General features: G+C 41.6%; 2 protein-coding genes across 6 annotated transcripts in view; both read right to left on the bottom strand.

Annotated features, from left to right (window-relative positions):
• wdr35 (WD repeat domain 35) overlaps positions 1 to 4,172 on the bottom strand; it is a 57,397-nt gene extending 53,225 nt beyond the window's left edge. For both annotated transcript variants that reach the window (XM_014205269.3, XM_014205357.3), the window contains exons 1-5: positions 3,825 to 4,172; positions 3,330 to 3,447; positions 2,039 to 2,110; positions 1,868 to 1,960; positions 100 to 228 (exon numbers count right to left, since the gene is read on the bottom strand). In XM_014205269.3, coding sequence (XP_014060744.1) covers positions 100 to 228; positions 1,868 to 1,960; positions 2,039 to 2,110; positions 3,330 to 3,447; positions 3,825 to 3,848 — 436 coding nt within the window. In that variant the 5' untranslated portion in view covers positions 3,849 to 4,172. The remainder of the gene's footprint in view (positions 1 to 99; positions 229 to 1,867; positions 1,961 to 2,038; positions 2,111 to 3,329; positions 3,448 to 3,824) is intronic.
• Positions 4,173 to 4,857: 685 nt separating this feature from the next.
• Positions 4,858 to 13,977, bottom strand: LOC106607662 (matrilin-3). Of its 4 annotated transcripts, none has more exons than XM_082962446.1 (6): positions 13,536 to 13,977; positions 9,835 to 10,404; positions 8,886 to 9,008; positions 8,352 to 8,453; positions 5,672 to 5,783; positions 4,858 to 5,463 (listed from the first exon to the last, which is right to left on the bottom strand). In XM_082962446.1, exons 1-6 carry the CDS (start codon positions 13,789 to 13,791, stop codon positions 5,415 to 5,417), a joined length of 1,212 nt encoding a protein of 403 aa, XP_082818572.1. In that variant the 5' UTR covers positions 13,792 to 13,977; the 3' UTR covers positions 4,858 to 5,414. The 4 variants fall into 4 exon arrangements, with proteins under 4 accessions (XP_082818572.1, XP_082818539.1, XP_082818580.1 ...); XM_082962413.1 differs by having other exon boundaries at positions 8,352 to 8,456; positions 13,536 to 13,970; XM_082962454.1 differs by having other exon boundaries at positions 8,352 to 8,456; positions 13,608 to 13,951.
• Between the last annotated feature and the right edge of the window lie 644 nt (positions 13,978 to 14,621).

Genomic DNA, 14,621 nt, shown 5'->3' with positions numbered 1-14,621 from the left:
CTCTTTTGGAACTGTTTCTTAGCCCAAGACTAGGCTTAATCTGTTTGGGAAAACGAACCATACTGTCCAGACAGACGTGTTAAAGAGAGGAGCACTTACCATCTACAGATCCAACAATGACTGCCCCGTCCTCGTAAACAATACAAATCTTCTGGCCGTCTGCATTCCAACTCATGCTCCTCACCACGGACTTGTTCCTGTTGTTAATCATCTCCTCGTACCAGCAGCCTATTCACACCATATCATTATAATCATCACCTATTCACACACCATATCATTATAATCATCACCTATTCACACACCATATCATTATAATCATCACCTATTCACACACCATATCATTATAATCATCACCTATTCACACACCATATCATTATAATCATCAAATAGTCCCACCAGCCTATTCACATCTCATATCATTCTAATCATCACCTATTCACACACCATATCATTATAATCATCAAATAGTCCCACCAGCCTATTCACACCATATCATTATAATCATCACCTATTCACACACCATATCATTATAATCATCACCTATTCACACACCATATCATTATAATCATCACCTATTCACACACCATATCATTATAATCATCAAATAGTCCCACCAGCCTATTCACAACCATATCATTCTAATCATCACCTATTCACACACCATATCATTATAATCATCACCTATTCACACACCATATCATTATAATCATCACCTATTCACACACCATATCATTATAATCATCACCTATTCACACACCATATCATTATAATCATCACCTATTCACACACCATATCATTATAATCATCAAATAGTCCCACCAGCCTATTCACACCATATCATTCTAATCATCACCTATTCACACACCATATCATTATAATCATCACCTATTCACACACCATATCATTATAATCATCACCTATTCACACACCATATCATTATAATCATCACCTATTCACACACCATATCATTATAATCATCACCTATTCACACACCATATCATTATAATCATCAAATAGTCCCACCAGCCTATTCACATATCATATCATTATAATCATCACCTATTCACACACCATATCATTATAATCATCACCTATTCACACACCATATCATTATAATCATCACCTATTCACACACCATATCATTATAATCATCAAATAGTCCCACCAGCCTATTTACATATCATATCATTATAATCATCACCTAGTCACACACCATATCATTATAATCATCACCTATTCACACACCATATCATTATAATCATCACCTATTCACACACCATATCATTATAATCATCACCTATTCACACACCATATCATTATAATCATCACCTATTCACACACCATATCATTATAATCATCAAATAGTCCCACCAGCCTATTCACATATCATATCATTATAATCATCACCTAGTCACACACCATATCATTATAATCATCACCTATTCACACACCATATCATTATAATCATCACCTATTCACACACCATATCATTATAATCATCACCTATTCACACACCATATCATTATAATCATCACCTATTCACACACCATATCATTATAATCATCAAATAGTCCCACCAGCCTATTCACATATCATATCATTATAATCATCACCTAGTCACACACCATATCATTATAATCATCACCTAGTCACACACCATATCATTATGTCATACAATAAATAGTCAACAGAAATGGACAACACTGAGACGGCTTCAAGATGGCTGAAGTGTTTCTCTGACTTGACATATCCTTCAAGTGTAATACACCTACAGTCTTTCTGACCACAGGCATCCTGATGGATCTTGCGTTTGACCAACCCCCCCATACATTAGTATCAGTACATGTGACTATACAGTGTAGCCTACCTTTGTAGAGCATCCACACAATAATGAGACCATTCTGGTCACTCGTGGTGAGCTTCTGGTACTGCTCATTCCACGTCACAACCTGGACTGCACCTGTGTCATACCAAACAACAAACAGAGTTCAGAGGTCCCACTGGCTCCCAGAAAGAGGCATAATAGCGCTTTACTTACCACTGTGGCCTTCAAGTGTTTGATTCATTGACAAATTGCTGGGTGCTGCAAGTCCTTTGAGTTTGGCATCGTCTGTTGAAAGTTCACAGCCCCAAAGAGAACAAGAGTGACAACACTATTGTTTAGGCTACTTACATATATAGGACACTCCAAATTCCTTTATAGGATACTAGTACAGTAATTCCTAACACTAAGTAATTATTCCCTAAGTGTTTCTTCTTCTCTGGATACAAAAGGTGCACATTTTTGCATGATTTGAAATGCTCAAGCCTAAACCAAGCCAATCTCGTCCATATATTTATATATCCCGTCCATATATTTAGATATTCTTAATTCCATTCCTTTACTTAGATTTGTGTGCATTACGTATTTGTCGTGAAATTGTTAGATATTACTTGTTAGATATTACTGCACTATCGGAACTAGAAGCACAAGCATTTCGCTACACCCACAATAACATCTGCTAAACATGTGTATGTGACCAATAACATTTGATTTGATTATCTAGCCTATAGTGAGTTAAATAAGCCTGTCAACATCACAAGCTTCTTGAATCATACCATAGCTCTAAAGTAGCCTAATACAGAGATGCCCACGCAAATTGGTTCCTGACACCATTATGCTGCACTTCCACCTAAGACTTACCCCACACCAGTGTTTTATGTTAATGTAGGCTCTAGTGTAATTGTGTTTCCATTGGGAGTGTGACACTAAAGACTTGGGGTGAGCAGAATCAACAACCTCTGCATCATCAAGACAGTTGCTTTGTGACATGGTGTTACACAGTTAGCCGTTGTTCTGTAAATGCCAGCTGAAAAGTACCGGTGGCCAGGCTTTAGCCCCAAGTCAGAGCAAGTCCGCCGGGGCCATGGTCCCGTGAGACATGCGTGCCAATGGAAACAGGAAAGTCTGAGCCCTTTAGGTAACACACTGGGGTAAAGCTCAGAAAGAAACTCACCATCCTACTTTCTAATTGACATAATACTGCTGGCAGAATATGTCTACTGTTGCCAAGCTGATTTTGGTTTTAAACTGTTTTTCACATACAATTAGCTACTCTAGCTCTGTTTCACAAACATTTGGAATCTGGGAGGCAGGTAGCATCACGGTAAAGAGCATTGAGCCACTAAACCTAATTGCTCCTGTAAATCACTCTGGATAAAAGTGTCTGCTAAATAACTAAAATGAATCTGAATCAAATGGGTTTGGAAACATTACATAACATAGCTCAGATGGTACTCTCAGCAAATCTCAATTTATAGAGGTAACTTGTGTTGGAAAGCCAGTTCACCTGTCTGTGTCTCCAGCTTCAGGACTTTGAGAAGACCCTCATCCCCTCCACAGGCTATAAAGCCTTGGTCTTTGTTCCATGACACACACTTCAGCCGTATGTTGTTGGGGATGGCAATCTGAGAGGGGAAGAGGATTGTGCATTTATATCAAATTGATTATAACTGGTTGTTACTGTTGTAGGCAAAAGGGACATTGATTGTATTGCTTATGCCAACAGGCTCTGAAAAATGTGCCTGCTATCCCAGGTAGTAACATGCACAGTATGACTAACCTTAGTTTGCAGGTCTCATACCAAGCTACCTAGCAATAAATGGCTGGCTCAAGCATGCAAGAGTCTGTGTGCATGATGGTGATGAATACAATATTAGCCTAATCATAATGGCATGTTGATGCGGCTCTCGTCTTGATAGGCAACAAGTGAGAGACGTATGGAAGCTTCACGCGTATCAACAAAACTATCTGACAGCTAAATGTCACCGAAATGGATGCCTACCTTCTTACTGAGATAAATAAACATCGTTGCTGGCAAGTGACCCAACACACGTTCACTAGAATTTGCTTGCTAAAGCTAACGTTAGCCAGCTAGCGATGTTAGAGAGCGAACGCTAGCAATTTGCTAGCTAGGTTATGGAAATAACGTTAGCTAGCTGGAGATTCAGTCACCGTTGTCAAACAGTTTACAAGCAAACTATTGTAGAATATAGCTAGCAAACTCCGCGCAAGATACATTCATAGGTGAAAATGTATTTCTTCTCATAACTATGGGTTTCCTTCATAAACTAAATTCACAAGCCAGTTTTTTTTTTACAGCACTTCGACGTTGCTTTCATCGGTATCCCTGGTAACCACACACCGGAAAGCTCTTTGTTGAGGCTTCCGCTCTCAACATTGTGGTAATTGTAGTCCATCATTATTTATATCTGTGTTGTGTTGTAGTCCTTTTTCGTTGCACTCCCTTCTGCATGTTTGTCTCTTTATTCCAAATGTATTATCTCCATGCACTGTTCACATTTGTGTATGTCAACACTTCTCAAATGGGAAATGCCAGAGCCATGTATTAGAATATCTACAGTATGGCTCAGTCTGGGAAATGTTTGGCATCATTATGTGCCTACTTTTTATCATCCAGCTAGTCTGTAAAATTCTTTGGTCATGTATGGCTCTCAGTTGGTAGGTCATGGTGCTTGCAACACCAGGTTTGAGGATTTGATTCACACGATCACCCATACATGAAAATGTAGTTACAACTGTATTCACTTTGGATGTAAGTATGCAAATATGACCTCTAAAGTTGCTTTGGATAAAAGTGTCTGCGAAATGGCATATATGAACTTGACAATCCCTTTTCAGTCTCTCCTTTTTTAGGGTGGTTAATTATTCTCGATACAAATTGTTTAGTAGCTGGTGGACTTGGAGACAGCCAGCAAAGGTATTTGTTATGTTTTTTTACATTGTGCTTGACGTATATACAATACATGAATGTAGCACTTTAATCTTTATGACCAAAAATATGGACAGAAACAATGTTAATATGAGATTTGTTCAAAATATGTATTTAATGTGTACATTTGTACAAATATCCAAAATGGAACACTAGAAAATAGAACAATAGAACACCATATATTGACAGAAATTACATTTCGTGAGTCTTGTCTCATTTATCTTGCACCACAATAAGGAAGCAAATCACTTGTCAGTGATGGAGCCTGTATTGCTTCCTCTTTATTATAGGTGATGTGGTGGACGATGGAATGTTGTTAAACTGGAAAGGTGCCACCATGGGGAGACAAATATTGTGCAAAAAAAAAGTCAACTTTGGTCTTTGTTCCTAGCTTTAAAAAATGAAATGGGGACATCTGTTGTGAGCAAATGGAACATTATTGGCCATGTCATTCAATGATAAATACATTGTTTTAGATCTAAAAACACATATATTGAAGGAGGGTATACAGTACGATAACTCCAAAATGGACTGTTGTCAATAATGACGGTCGCTAAAAGAGGAAAACTATACAGCCATTTTAGATTGAGGTTAACTGGGTGAACTCTGAATGGTCTCTATGCAGCATCCTCTTCTTCAGAATCAACGCCTGCCTCCAAACTGGGTCACTTTCCTCGAAAGGTCATCAAGTGGAAATAACAGTCAAGGAAATGACTTGTCTTCTTCAATACATATACTGAAGTGTAATAGAGAAGTGTAACAGTTCAAAGTAGACCAATATACACATGGCCATACAACATTGCAGCTGGTGGTAGTGGCTTTGAGATCTTGTGTAAAGCCCTATATAAATACCACTCTGACCCATTATAAAAACGACCGGTGAGGTTAAAAGGATATGTTTGTTGGTCAGCTGCTTTATGGTGGATTGCATCTTCATCTGGAACGCAATCTGAGCCTCACACATACAGGCGTCTTCACTCAGCTCATTCCCGCTCATCTCATTCGCGTCCTCTGAAAAAGACATCAATGGCAATAATGAATAAATGCTACATTTTTTATGAAAAACTTGACTTACTGCAGTTACCAATAAACAACTTATCGGTTAGCTTTTCCTGTATTATTTTGGTCGTCTAAATATGATAGGCTACTCAGAATTACGCACAGGAGGTTGGTTGAGTAGGATGGGCTCGTGGTAATGGCTGGAGCGGTATAGGTGGAATGGTCCCAAATGGTATCAAATACTGCAAACACATAGTTTCCATGTGTTTGATGCCATTCCATTCACTCCATTCCAGCATTTATTATGAGCTGTCCTCCCCTCAGCAGCCCCATGTGCTACACAGTAGCTAGAAACATAAAGTGTCACTTCTTCCACACCTAGGGATCTATTAAAATCATTTTCCATAGTGGTAACAAGGAAACTAATTGTAGTGTAGTTACAAATTGCACAATGCAACCAAATATTACAATTCCCTGTTACTATGAGGTTATTGGAGCAACGTAATGTAAAGTGTTACAACTAGTTGACTTAATGTAAAGTCAAAACTTCCAATACAGACAATGCACACAGTCAAGTGATGTCAAGTTAAAGATCAGGTAAAGCTGTTTTAGATCATTGAGGGGAAGTCAATGGTAAATCAATTGGGTTTTGCAAAAGGTTAACAATCACTTCAAAGCTTGAACCAAGGCAGAAGACCAGCCATTCATTCAAGCTTTAACCAAGGCAGTAGGCCAGCCATTCATTCAAGCTTTAACCAAGGCAGTAGGCCAGCCATTCATTCAAGCTTTAACCAAGGCAGTAGGCCAGCCATTCATTCAAGCTTTAACCAAGGCAGTAGGGCCAGCCATTCATTCAAGCTTTAACCAAGGCAGTAGGCCAGCCATTAATCCAAGCTTTAACCAAGGCAGTAGGCCAGCCATTCATTCAAGCTTTAACCAAGGCAGTAGGGCCAGCCATTAATCCAAGCTTTAACCAAGGCAGTAGGCCAGCCATTCATTCAAGCTTTAACCAAGGCAGTAGGCCAGCCATTCATTCAAGCTTTAACCAAGGCAGTAGGCCAGCCATTCATTCAAGCTTTAACCAAGGCAATAGGCCAGCCATTCATTCAAGCTTTTACCAAGGCAGTAGGGCCAGCCATTAATCTAAGCTTTAACCAAGGCAGTAGGCCAGCCATTCATTCAAGCTTTAACCAAGGCAGTAGGCCAGCCATTCATTCAAGCACTTGTTCATCATAACACAAACCCATCATGTGTACTTTGATTTTTCAAGGTCTCCCGTAGATGTGAAACAAACCACAGGTGACTGCATGCAATTTCAAATACCCGGGCATCAGTCCAACAAACGTATGAGGCCAAACACAAGTCAGTCGACCAGGCTCCTTTGGGTCCTTCTCCTGGATCTAGCTGTTGTTCCCCTAGCGGCTAGCTCATGCTGCACCTTCCCATGCTCATCCATTTCCTTCTTCCTTATAGTGGCAGAACTTGCTCTTTAAGGCGTGAGCTATGAAGTCCGCGGTGCTAAAGTTAGCCGAGTGAATGTAATGCTGGCTGTGGGGCTCAGAGGCTATCTCCAGGAGCTCGCTCTCCTCCGTTTTACCCACCACGTACATCTCCACACCTGAGGAAAGAGAGAAGGAAGACAGGACAGGACAAAGGTCACTCTTTTGACAAACTCAAAACTGTGATAGGGTGCATGATATACATGGGACTGGATGTTTAAGTATTACACAGCTATGGTAGGAGGAAACATGCATTCATATAATGAACTCAAAAAATGTACTTGATGAACCAAAAAAAAGTGAGTCATTTTAGAGTTTGGAGTTGTCATCTTACAACTTCAGATATGTTCAACTCAATAAAATGGTGTTACATTATACTGTTTAAGAAAAAGGTCTCTCACCCTGCTCTTTAAGGTTCCTGGCATGCTCCGAGATGTCGTTTTGCAACTGTCCATCCGTCAGCACGATGGCCACCCGGGGCACTTTGGCCTGGTGCCTTCTCCCTGTGTGAAGCTCCTGTCCAGCAGGTGGAGCAGGGCCAGAACGCTCATGGAGCCCATGTACTGAACACCTCTCACCGCCTTCTTCAAAGCCTTGGTGGTGGTTTAAGGTGAACTCGGTCCGGACTCAGCTAGTGTACTGGATCAGGCCAACCTGTACAGTGCCAGTGCCGACTCTTCACCAGCTCAAAGTTGTCCAGGCGGACGCTTTTGGAACCGTCGATAACCAATGCTAAATGAGCCACGCCGTCGCATCACAACAAACTCACCATGTATTAGCCGTATAAGGTGAAGAGGGGACAAAGCAATGTTAGCTAGCAAAAATGGCGTAAACGCATTGGATAGTGGCATGCACAGTGCTTGACTTTGGCAGGAACACACAGAGACTGAGTTCCGGGGGCACCTTAAATGTTCCACATCATGAGTTCCTGCACCTCTTGTAGAATAAGAAATATAATAGTACCAGCAGCCAGAATGACTGTGGCATCTATTTCAGTCCACTTCAAGCACTGGGCATGCATACCATAACAGCAGCACTTTGGATTTCTAGCCTATGAATTCTGAAATAAAGGTGCACCAACCGTTGGAACCTGATCCATTTTGGTTCCGGTTCTGGTTCTGGTTTTGGTTTTCGTTCTGGTTTTGGTTTTGGTTCTGGTTTTGGTTTTGGTTTTGCAAAGAACCTGCTGCCAAGTGTAAACATAAGACAAAATCTTTCACATTAATATTGACTTTGCCCCTAAATACAAGGCTTGTTTTGTTACCCTCCCATTTCTGTATTACACAATAAATACAGTAAAAATGTCCCCTACACACAAAAATATTCCGGTAACACTTTATTTGAAGGCTACCTACATAAAGACTTCATAATACATTCATAACTCATACATAACATAACACCTTCATAAGCAGTACGTGAGCATTTCATAAATACTTATGTCAACAATCGTTGAAATCTGCAGTATAAGTATCACAAAAATCAACCTGTGGTTGTTGGGAAATGCTTGCTTATATATGGGTTATTCATGGGTTATGAATGTGTTATGAAGTCCTTATGTAGGTACCTATCGAGCAAAGTGCTACCCACATTCCCGATAGAGGCTTGTGGTCCTTACGTGAGCATGTTTTCTTGTCTGCATTCAGTGTATAGCCTTCTCGACACTTGCAGCCGTACGAGTTGTTGTTGTTGTTGACACATATGTGGTCGCAGTCGTGTCCCAGGGCACAGGCGTCCACACCTGTAAACAAACATCCTCACAGCTGATTGGTTTAGTCTGACAACATCATCACCTTGAACAGGATTAATCAGGTTAGAATTAATTCAGGTAAATTATGAATTACTTTCCAATTGGTCAATTGAGGGTTATCATATGGAATCCCCAAAAAAATTTATCACTGTTTCACATTAAATGTTGAAAGAATTATTACTATTAGTCAATGTTTTTTGGGTACAGGTGCACATCACCAGTCCTCGAGAGCCGCATCTGCTGGTTTCCATTCTTGATTTTTAAACAAAAGCTAGTTTAGACCTGGGAATCCAACAACTAGTTTAGACCTGGGTCGCGTGTGGCTCAGTTGGTAGAGCATGGTGTTTGCAACGCCAGCGTTCGATTCCCATGGGGGACCGGTACAAAAAAACTTTAAAAAATGTATGAAATGTGTGCATTCACTACCGTAAGTCGCTCTGGATAAGAGCGTCTGCTAAATGACTAAAATGTAATGTAAATTAATCCTACAACTAGTTTAGACCTGGAATCCAACAACTAGTTTAGACCTGGGAATCGAACAACTAGTTTAGACCTGGGAATCCAACAGCTAGTTTAGAACTGAACTGGGAATCCAACAACTAGTTTAGAACTGAACTGGGAATCCAACAGCTAGTTTAGAACTGGGAAACCAGGTATGTTTCCTGGGTGGTCAGTAACATCAGTAGGTGTCAAGGACTGAAAGAAACTAAAAACCAGCAGGACTGAGGCTCTTATTCAATTGTGCCCCGCTATTATAGGAGGACTTGCAAACATGACTTCTCTCATCTAAGCCTTAGCACTAGTCTCATTCTCTTACCGCACAGGGTCTCCCTGAACTTGGACGTGAGCTTCTCGATGACGCCGTAGGTCTCCACGTAGAACACGTGTTCGTCCAATGGCAGACTGGCCATGAGACGCAGGGACTTCATGTCCGCCCTGTCCACCCCGACTGCGTAGATCTCGATGCCTGCCGCCCTCGCCGCGGCGGCAACCTCCTCCACCGTGTCCTGGGGCCGCCCGTCCGTCACGATGATGGCCACCTTGGCGATGTTCTTGTTGGTTAGCCGGGCGCCCGATCCCTCGGTGAAGGTCTCCTCCATGGCCGTCTTGATGGCTAGCCCCGTCATGGTGCCAGCCGCTAAGGATTCGATGCGCGCCAACGCTGCTTTCAGACCCGGCTTGTCGAAGTGCGTCTTGAGCAGGAACTCAATCTTCACTGTGCTGGCGTAGTTGACAACGGCCACACGTGTGGCGTCTGCACCAATCTCGAGGGTGTCGACCATGTCAGCCAAGAAGATTTTGACCTTCTCAAATTCTTGGGGGCGTACGCTACGGGAGCTGTCGATGATGAACACCAGATCTAGGGGGCGGCTTTTGCAGTGGGTTTCTGCGAGGGAAAAGAACGTGACATAGGTTTTTACCACAGAGGGTGAAATGGTTTGGCTCTACACACTTTGACAGGGTACTGCTAGCCAGAGTTCCTCTGTCATATACACTGAGTGTACAAAACATTAGGAACAACTTCCTAATATTGAGTTGCACCACATTTTGCCCTCAAAACAGGCTCAATTCATCGGGGTATGGACTCTACAAGGTGTTGAAAGTGTTCTACAGAGATGCTGGCCCATGTTGACTCCAATGCTTCCCACAGTTGTGTCAAGTTGGCTGGATGTCCGTTGTGTGGTGGGCCATTCTTGATACACACTGGAAACTTTTGAGCATGGAAGAACCCAGCATTGTTGCAGTTCTTGACACACTCAAACCGGTGCGCCTGGCACCTACTACCATACCCTGTTCAAAGGCACTTAAATATTTTGTCTTGCCCATTCACCCTCTCAATGGCAGACATACACAATCCATATCTCAATAGTCTCAAGGCTTCATCTACACTGATTGAAGTGGGTTTAACAAGTGACATCAATAACGATTTATAGCTTTCACCTGGATTCACCTGGTCAGTCTATGTCATGTAAAGAGCAGGTGTTCCTAATGTTTTGTACATTCAGTATATATCAAACACATTCAGGTTTCACATTCAGGCCTGGAGTTGCTTAATAAGGTTTTAGCAAGTCACCTTGACATGTGCTACTATTTAAAAAAAGATTGGATGGGAGAGTTAGTTTTTAAGCGTGCAATCGTGCATGCTTCTTTACACACAGCAATGATATGCTACAAAATAAAGAAGTAAAAATAAAAGTCTAAAGGAATCTGAAGTAATAAAGGAATCTGAAGTAAAGTGGATTAGGATTGGATACGAGATTAAACAAAGCTTTGTTTCTGACCTTTTCTGAGGGAAGTAAACATGGTAACTTGGGTCGGCAGATAGCCTAGCGGTTACAGCATTGAGCCAGTAACCGAAAGGTTGCAGGTTTGAATCCCCGAGCTGACAAAGTAAAAAAAAAAATGAAATCTGTCTTTCTATTGTTCCCCAGGTAGGTTGTCATTGTAAATAAAAATGTGTTCTTAACTGACTTACCTAGCTAAATAAAGGTTAAATTTCAACTTGGAAATCAGTTCAATTCATCCAATGTAGTATAGTAAGCACATGTTTATCCTATTTCTCTCAAGATTCACCTGCAGAGGAAATAAATAAAAAAAATAGTGACTTTTATCACAGCACCTGCTCAATCATTGAACAAGATAAGAGATTGGAAAAAGAAAGGGGCACCAACAGAAGGGAGGGGTGGGGGTGTCCGATTTCTTCCCAGCAATCAATCAGTCCTTGAGAGGTTCATTTAAAAATGACTTTTTTTTTCTTCTTATACCTGTGACAGCACTGATGATGGGCGTGTGGGTGCAGGTCGAAGGGGTGGTGCAGTGAGCTGGAGGTACATGACTGGTGGCCATTATCCTGTGTGGCTGCTGGTACTAGTGATTATTGCCATGTGCTTTGGGGCCACCACGAGGGAGGAAGATGCAGGTTATTGTTTTTGGTTGCCTCCAGCGCCTATGGCTTACATGGTGATGACGTGAAGTACAAAATAAACGCGTATAGCCTTAAGCATCAGTAAGAGGCTGTCTGCTAGCCTTAAGAACCGGTCCTGTCTGCTAGCCTTAAGAACCGGTCCTGTCTGCTAGCCTTAAGAACCGGTCCTGTCTGCTAGCCTTAAGAACCGGTCCTGTCTGCTAGCCTTAAGAACCGGTCCTGTCTGCTAGCCTTAAGAACCGGTCCTGTCTGCTAGCCTTAAGAACCGGTCCTGTCTGCTAGCCTTAAGAACCGGTCCTGTCTGCTAGCCTTAAGAACCGGTCCTGTCTGCTAGCCTTAAGAACCGGTCCTGTCTGCTAGCCTTAAGAACCGGTCCTGTCTGCTAGCCTTAAGAACCGGTCCTGTCTGCTAGCCTTAAGAACCGGTCCTGTCTGCTAGCCTTAAGAACCGGTCCTGTCTGCTAGCCTTAAGAACCGGTCCTGTCTGCTAGCCTTAAGAACCGGTCCTGTCTGCTAGCCTTAAGAACCGGTCCTGTCTGCTAGCCTTAAGAACCGGTCCTGTCTGCTAGCCTTAAGAACCGGTCCTGTCTGCTAGCCTTAAGAACCGGTCCTGTCTGCTAGCCTTAAGAACCGGTCCTGTCTGCTAGCCTTAAGAACCGGTCCTGTCTGCTAGCCTTAAGAACCGGTCCTGTCTGCTAGCCTTAAGAACCGGTCCTGTCTGCTAGCCTTAAGAACCGGTCCTGTCTGCTAGCCTTAAGAACCGGTCCTGTCTGCTAGCCTTAAGAACCGGTCCTGTCTGCTAGCCTTAAGAACCGGTCCTGTCTGCTAGCCTTAAGAACCGGTCCTGTCTGCTAGCCTTAAGAACCGGTCCTGTCTGCTAGCCTTAAGAACCGGTCCTGTCTGCTAGCCTTAAGAACCGGTCCTGTCTACTAGCCTTAAGAACCGGTCCTGTCTGCTAGCCTTAAGAACCGGTCCTGTCTACTAGCCTTAAGAACCGGTCCTGTCTGCTACCAATTGAGTATAGATGCAAAAAAAGCTGATGAAAAATAAAAAATAAAGATGAAAAATAAAATGTCTAGAGTAGTAACCGACATCATACAGTATCTTGTTTTCCATTTCTGACAATGTAACGTTAATGGGTTCTGAACTTTTAACTTTGAAATATAACAGCCGGAAGGTTTAATTTAGCCCAAAGGACTGAGTAAGTTAGCCTACACATTGACAGTCCTTCCTTTGGTGTGCTATTTGGTAACATTTTCCTACAAATGAATTTCTAAATGTATGTTATTGTCTGACAAGATAAGAATGTATATTTACAGTATCAAATCATTTACAGAATTCTTTATTCTGTAATTCCAGACGACTGGCCAATACAGGATATTTGATTACATTCGAAACTTTAATGCACATCATACATGGACGTCAATGCCAAATTATCTCAAATTTAAATATACTATACTCTCAAATATAATTTAATATAAACAGCAATCTGCGCGGACTATTCCAAATATCGGCTACCGCTGTCTGCGCACTATAGACAGAAAGCATAGGCCTCTCTACAGAATAATGGACAATGCATGAAAATGAACCAACCTCCCAAATCAATAGTTGTTTGATTCTGAGATAACTGAGCTGGTTGCTGAACATTCCCAATATGTTGCTGACCTTGCTGAACACTCTGAAATGGTTGTTGCTGTTGGAAGCTCCGCTGAAACGTTTGCCGTGGCACGATAGGGCTGTCTGCCTGATGCTGCCGAGGATGGTATCCTCCATAAGGTCGGTATGTTGCTTGGACTTCCAGGGCAAGGAAGGAAATGCAAAAGACGAGTCCTCCGATTAACGATGTCATCCTGTGGCAGGCAGTTGGTTCTTTTAATAGGTCCGTATCAAGAGGCAATTCATAATACTAAACCACGAGTACAATAATTTGGTCTCTGGGGGCATATTTAAGCATCTCCGGCCGACACACGTGGGAGAAAGTTGTCCAATCGAAAATTAGACGTGGGAAGAAAAGATCACAGTTCGGTGTTGGTTCGGGTGCAGGTGTGTGACCTGCTTTACGCACCGTGGTACCGTGGCTTTACGCACCGTGGACTAGGCAAACGACGTGATGGGGTTGGAGAGGATGCAATTTTGTTTTCCATTGTTCATGCAAACTGCGACCCCGAGCGTCACATACAATCACATGCAAGCTTATTCGTGAGATCAGTTTTATTCTCAATTTGATATGCATAAATTATTTTTATTAGAACAAATAAAACTAAAACACATCTAGTATAGCTACAATTGATGTATAATAATATTCGTTTTTAGTATATTGCTCTTTCAGCTTTATTACAGGGTATTAAAACCGACAGTTGTAATTAAAAACTGAAATACTTTGCCGTTACAATAAAAAAAACTTTTATTTTTAAAACGCTATAAATGTATTTGCTGCCAGTTTTCGATTGTTAATGAATATTATTAGTGAAAATCATCGAACAAACTTGTTCACAAAAATAGAAGCTACTGGAATTTGGTTAAATTGGTAAAAAGATAAAGAGTAAAATCATTAGTTGGACATAACAAATGTATTCTGGCCAAAACTGTACCTCTGAAATGCTTGTGCTCATATTAAAACAACTGTATAATTTTACTTTGTTTATGGAAAATCCTGAACCAAATTCAAATAATCTTTCC

Source organism: Salmo salar, chromosome 01, assembly GCF_965601325.2.
Source record: "Salmo salar chromosome 01, fSalSal1, whole genome shotgun sequence".
In the NCBI taxonomy this organism is placed as follows: Eukaryota; Metazoa; Chordata; class Actinopteri; order Salmoniformes; family Salmonidae; genus Salmo; species Salmo salar.
Note: the sequence above shows the minus strand (reverse complement) of the source record. Positions and strands in the feature narration are given on the sequence as shown.

Bases quoted from the DNA above. Each gene is read 5' to 3' on its own strand.
- LOC106607662 (XM_082962413.1), bottom strand. From the start codon at position 13,791: ATGACATCGTTAATCGGAGGACTCGTCTTTTGCATTTCCTTCCTTGCC. The intron at 10,405-13,535 runs GTTGGTTCATTT...TTTCCCTCGCAG, and splicing joins AACAACTATTGATTTGGGAG to AAACCCACTGCAAAAGCCGC. The intron at 5,464-5,671 runs ACATATCCTTTT...ACTGTTATTTCC, and splicing joins ATAAAGCAGCTGACCAACAA to ACTTGATGACCTTTCGAGGA.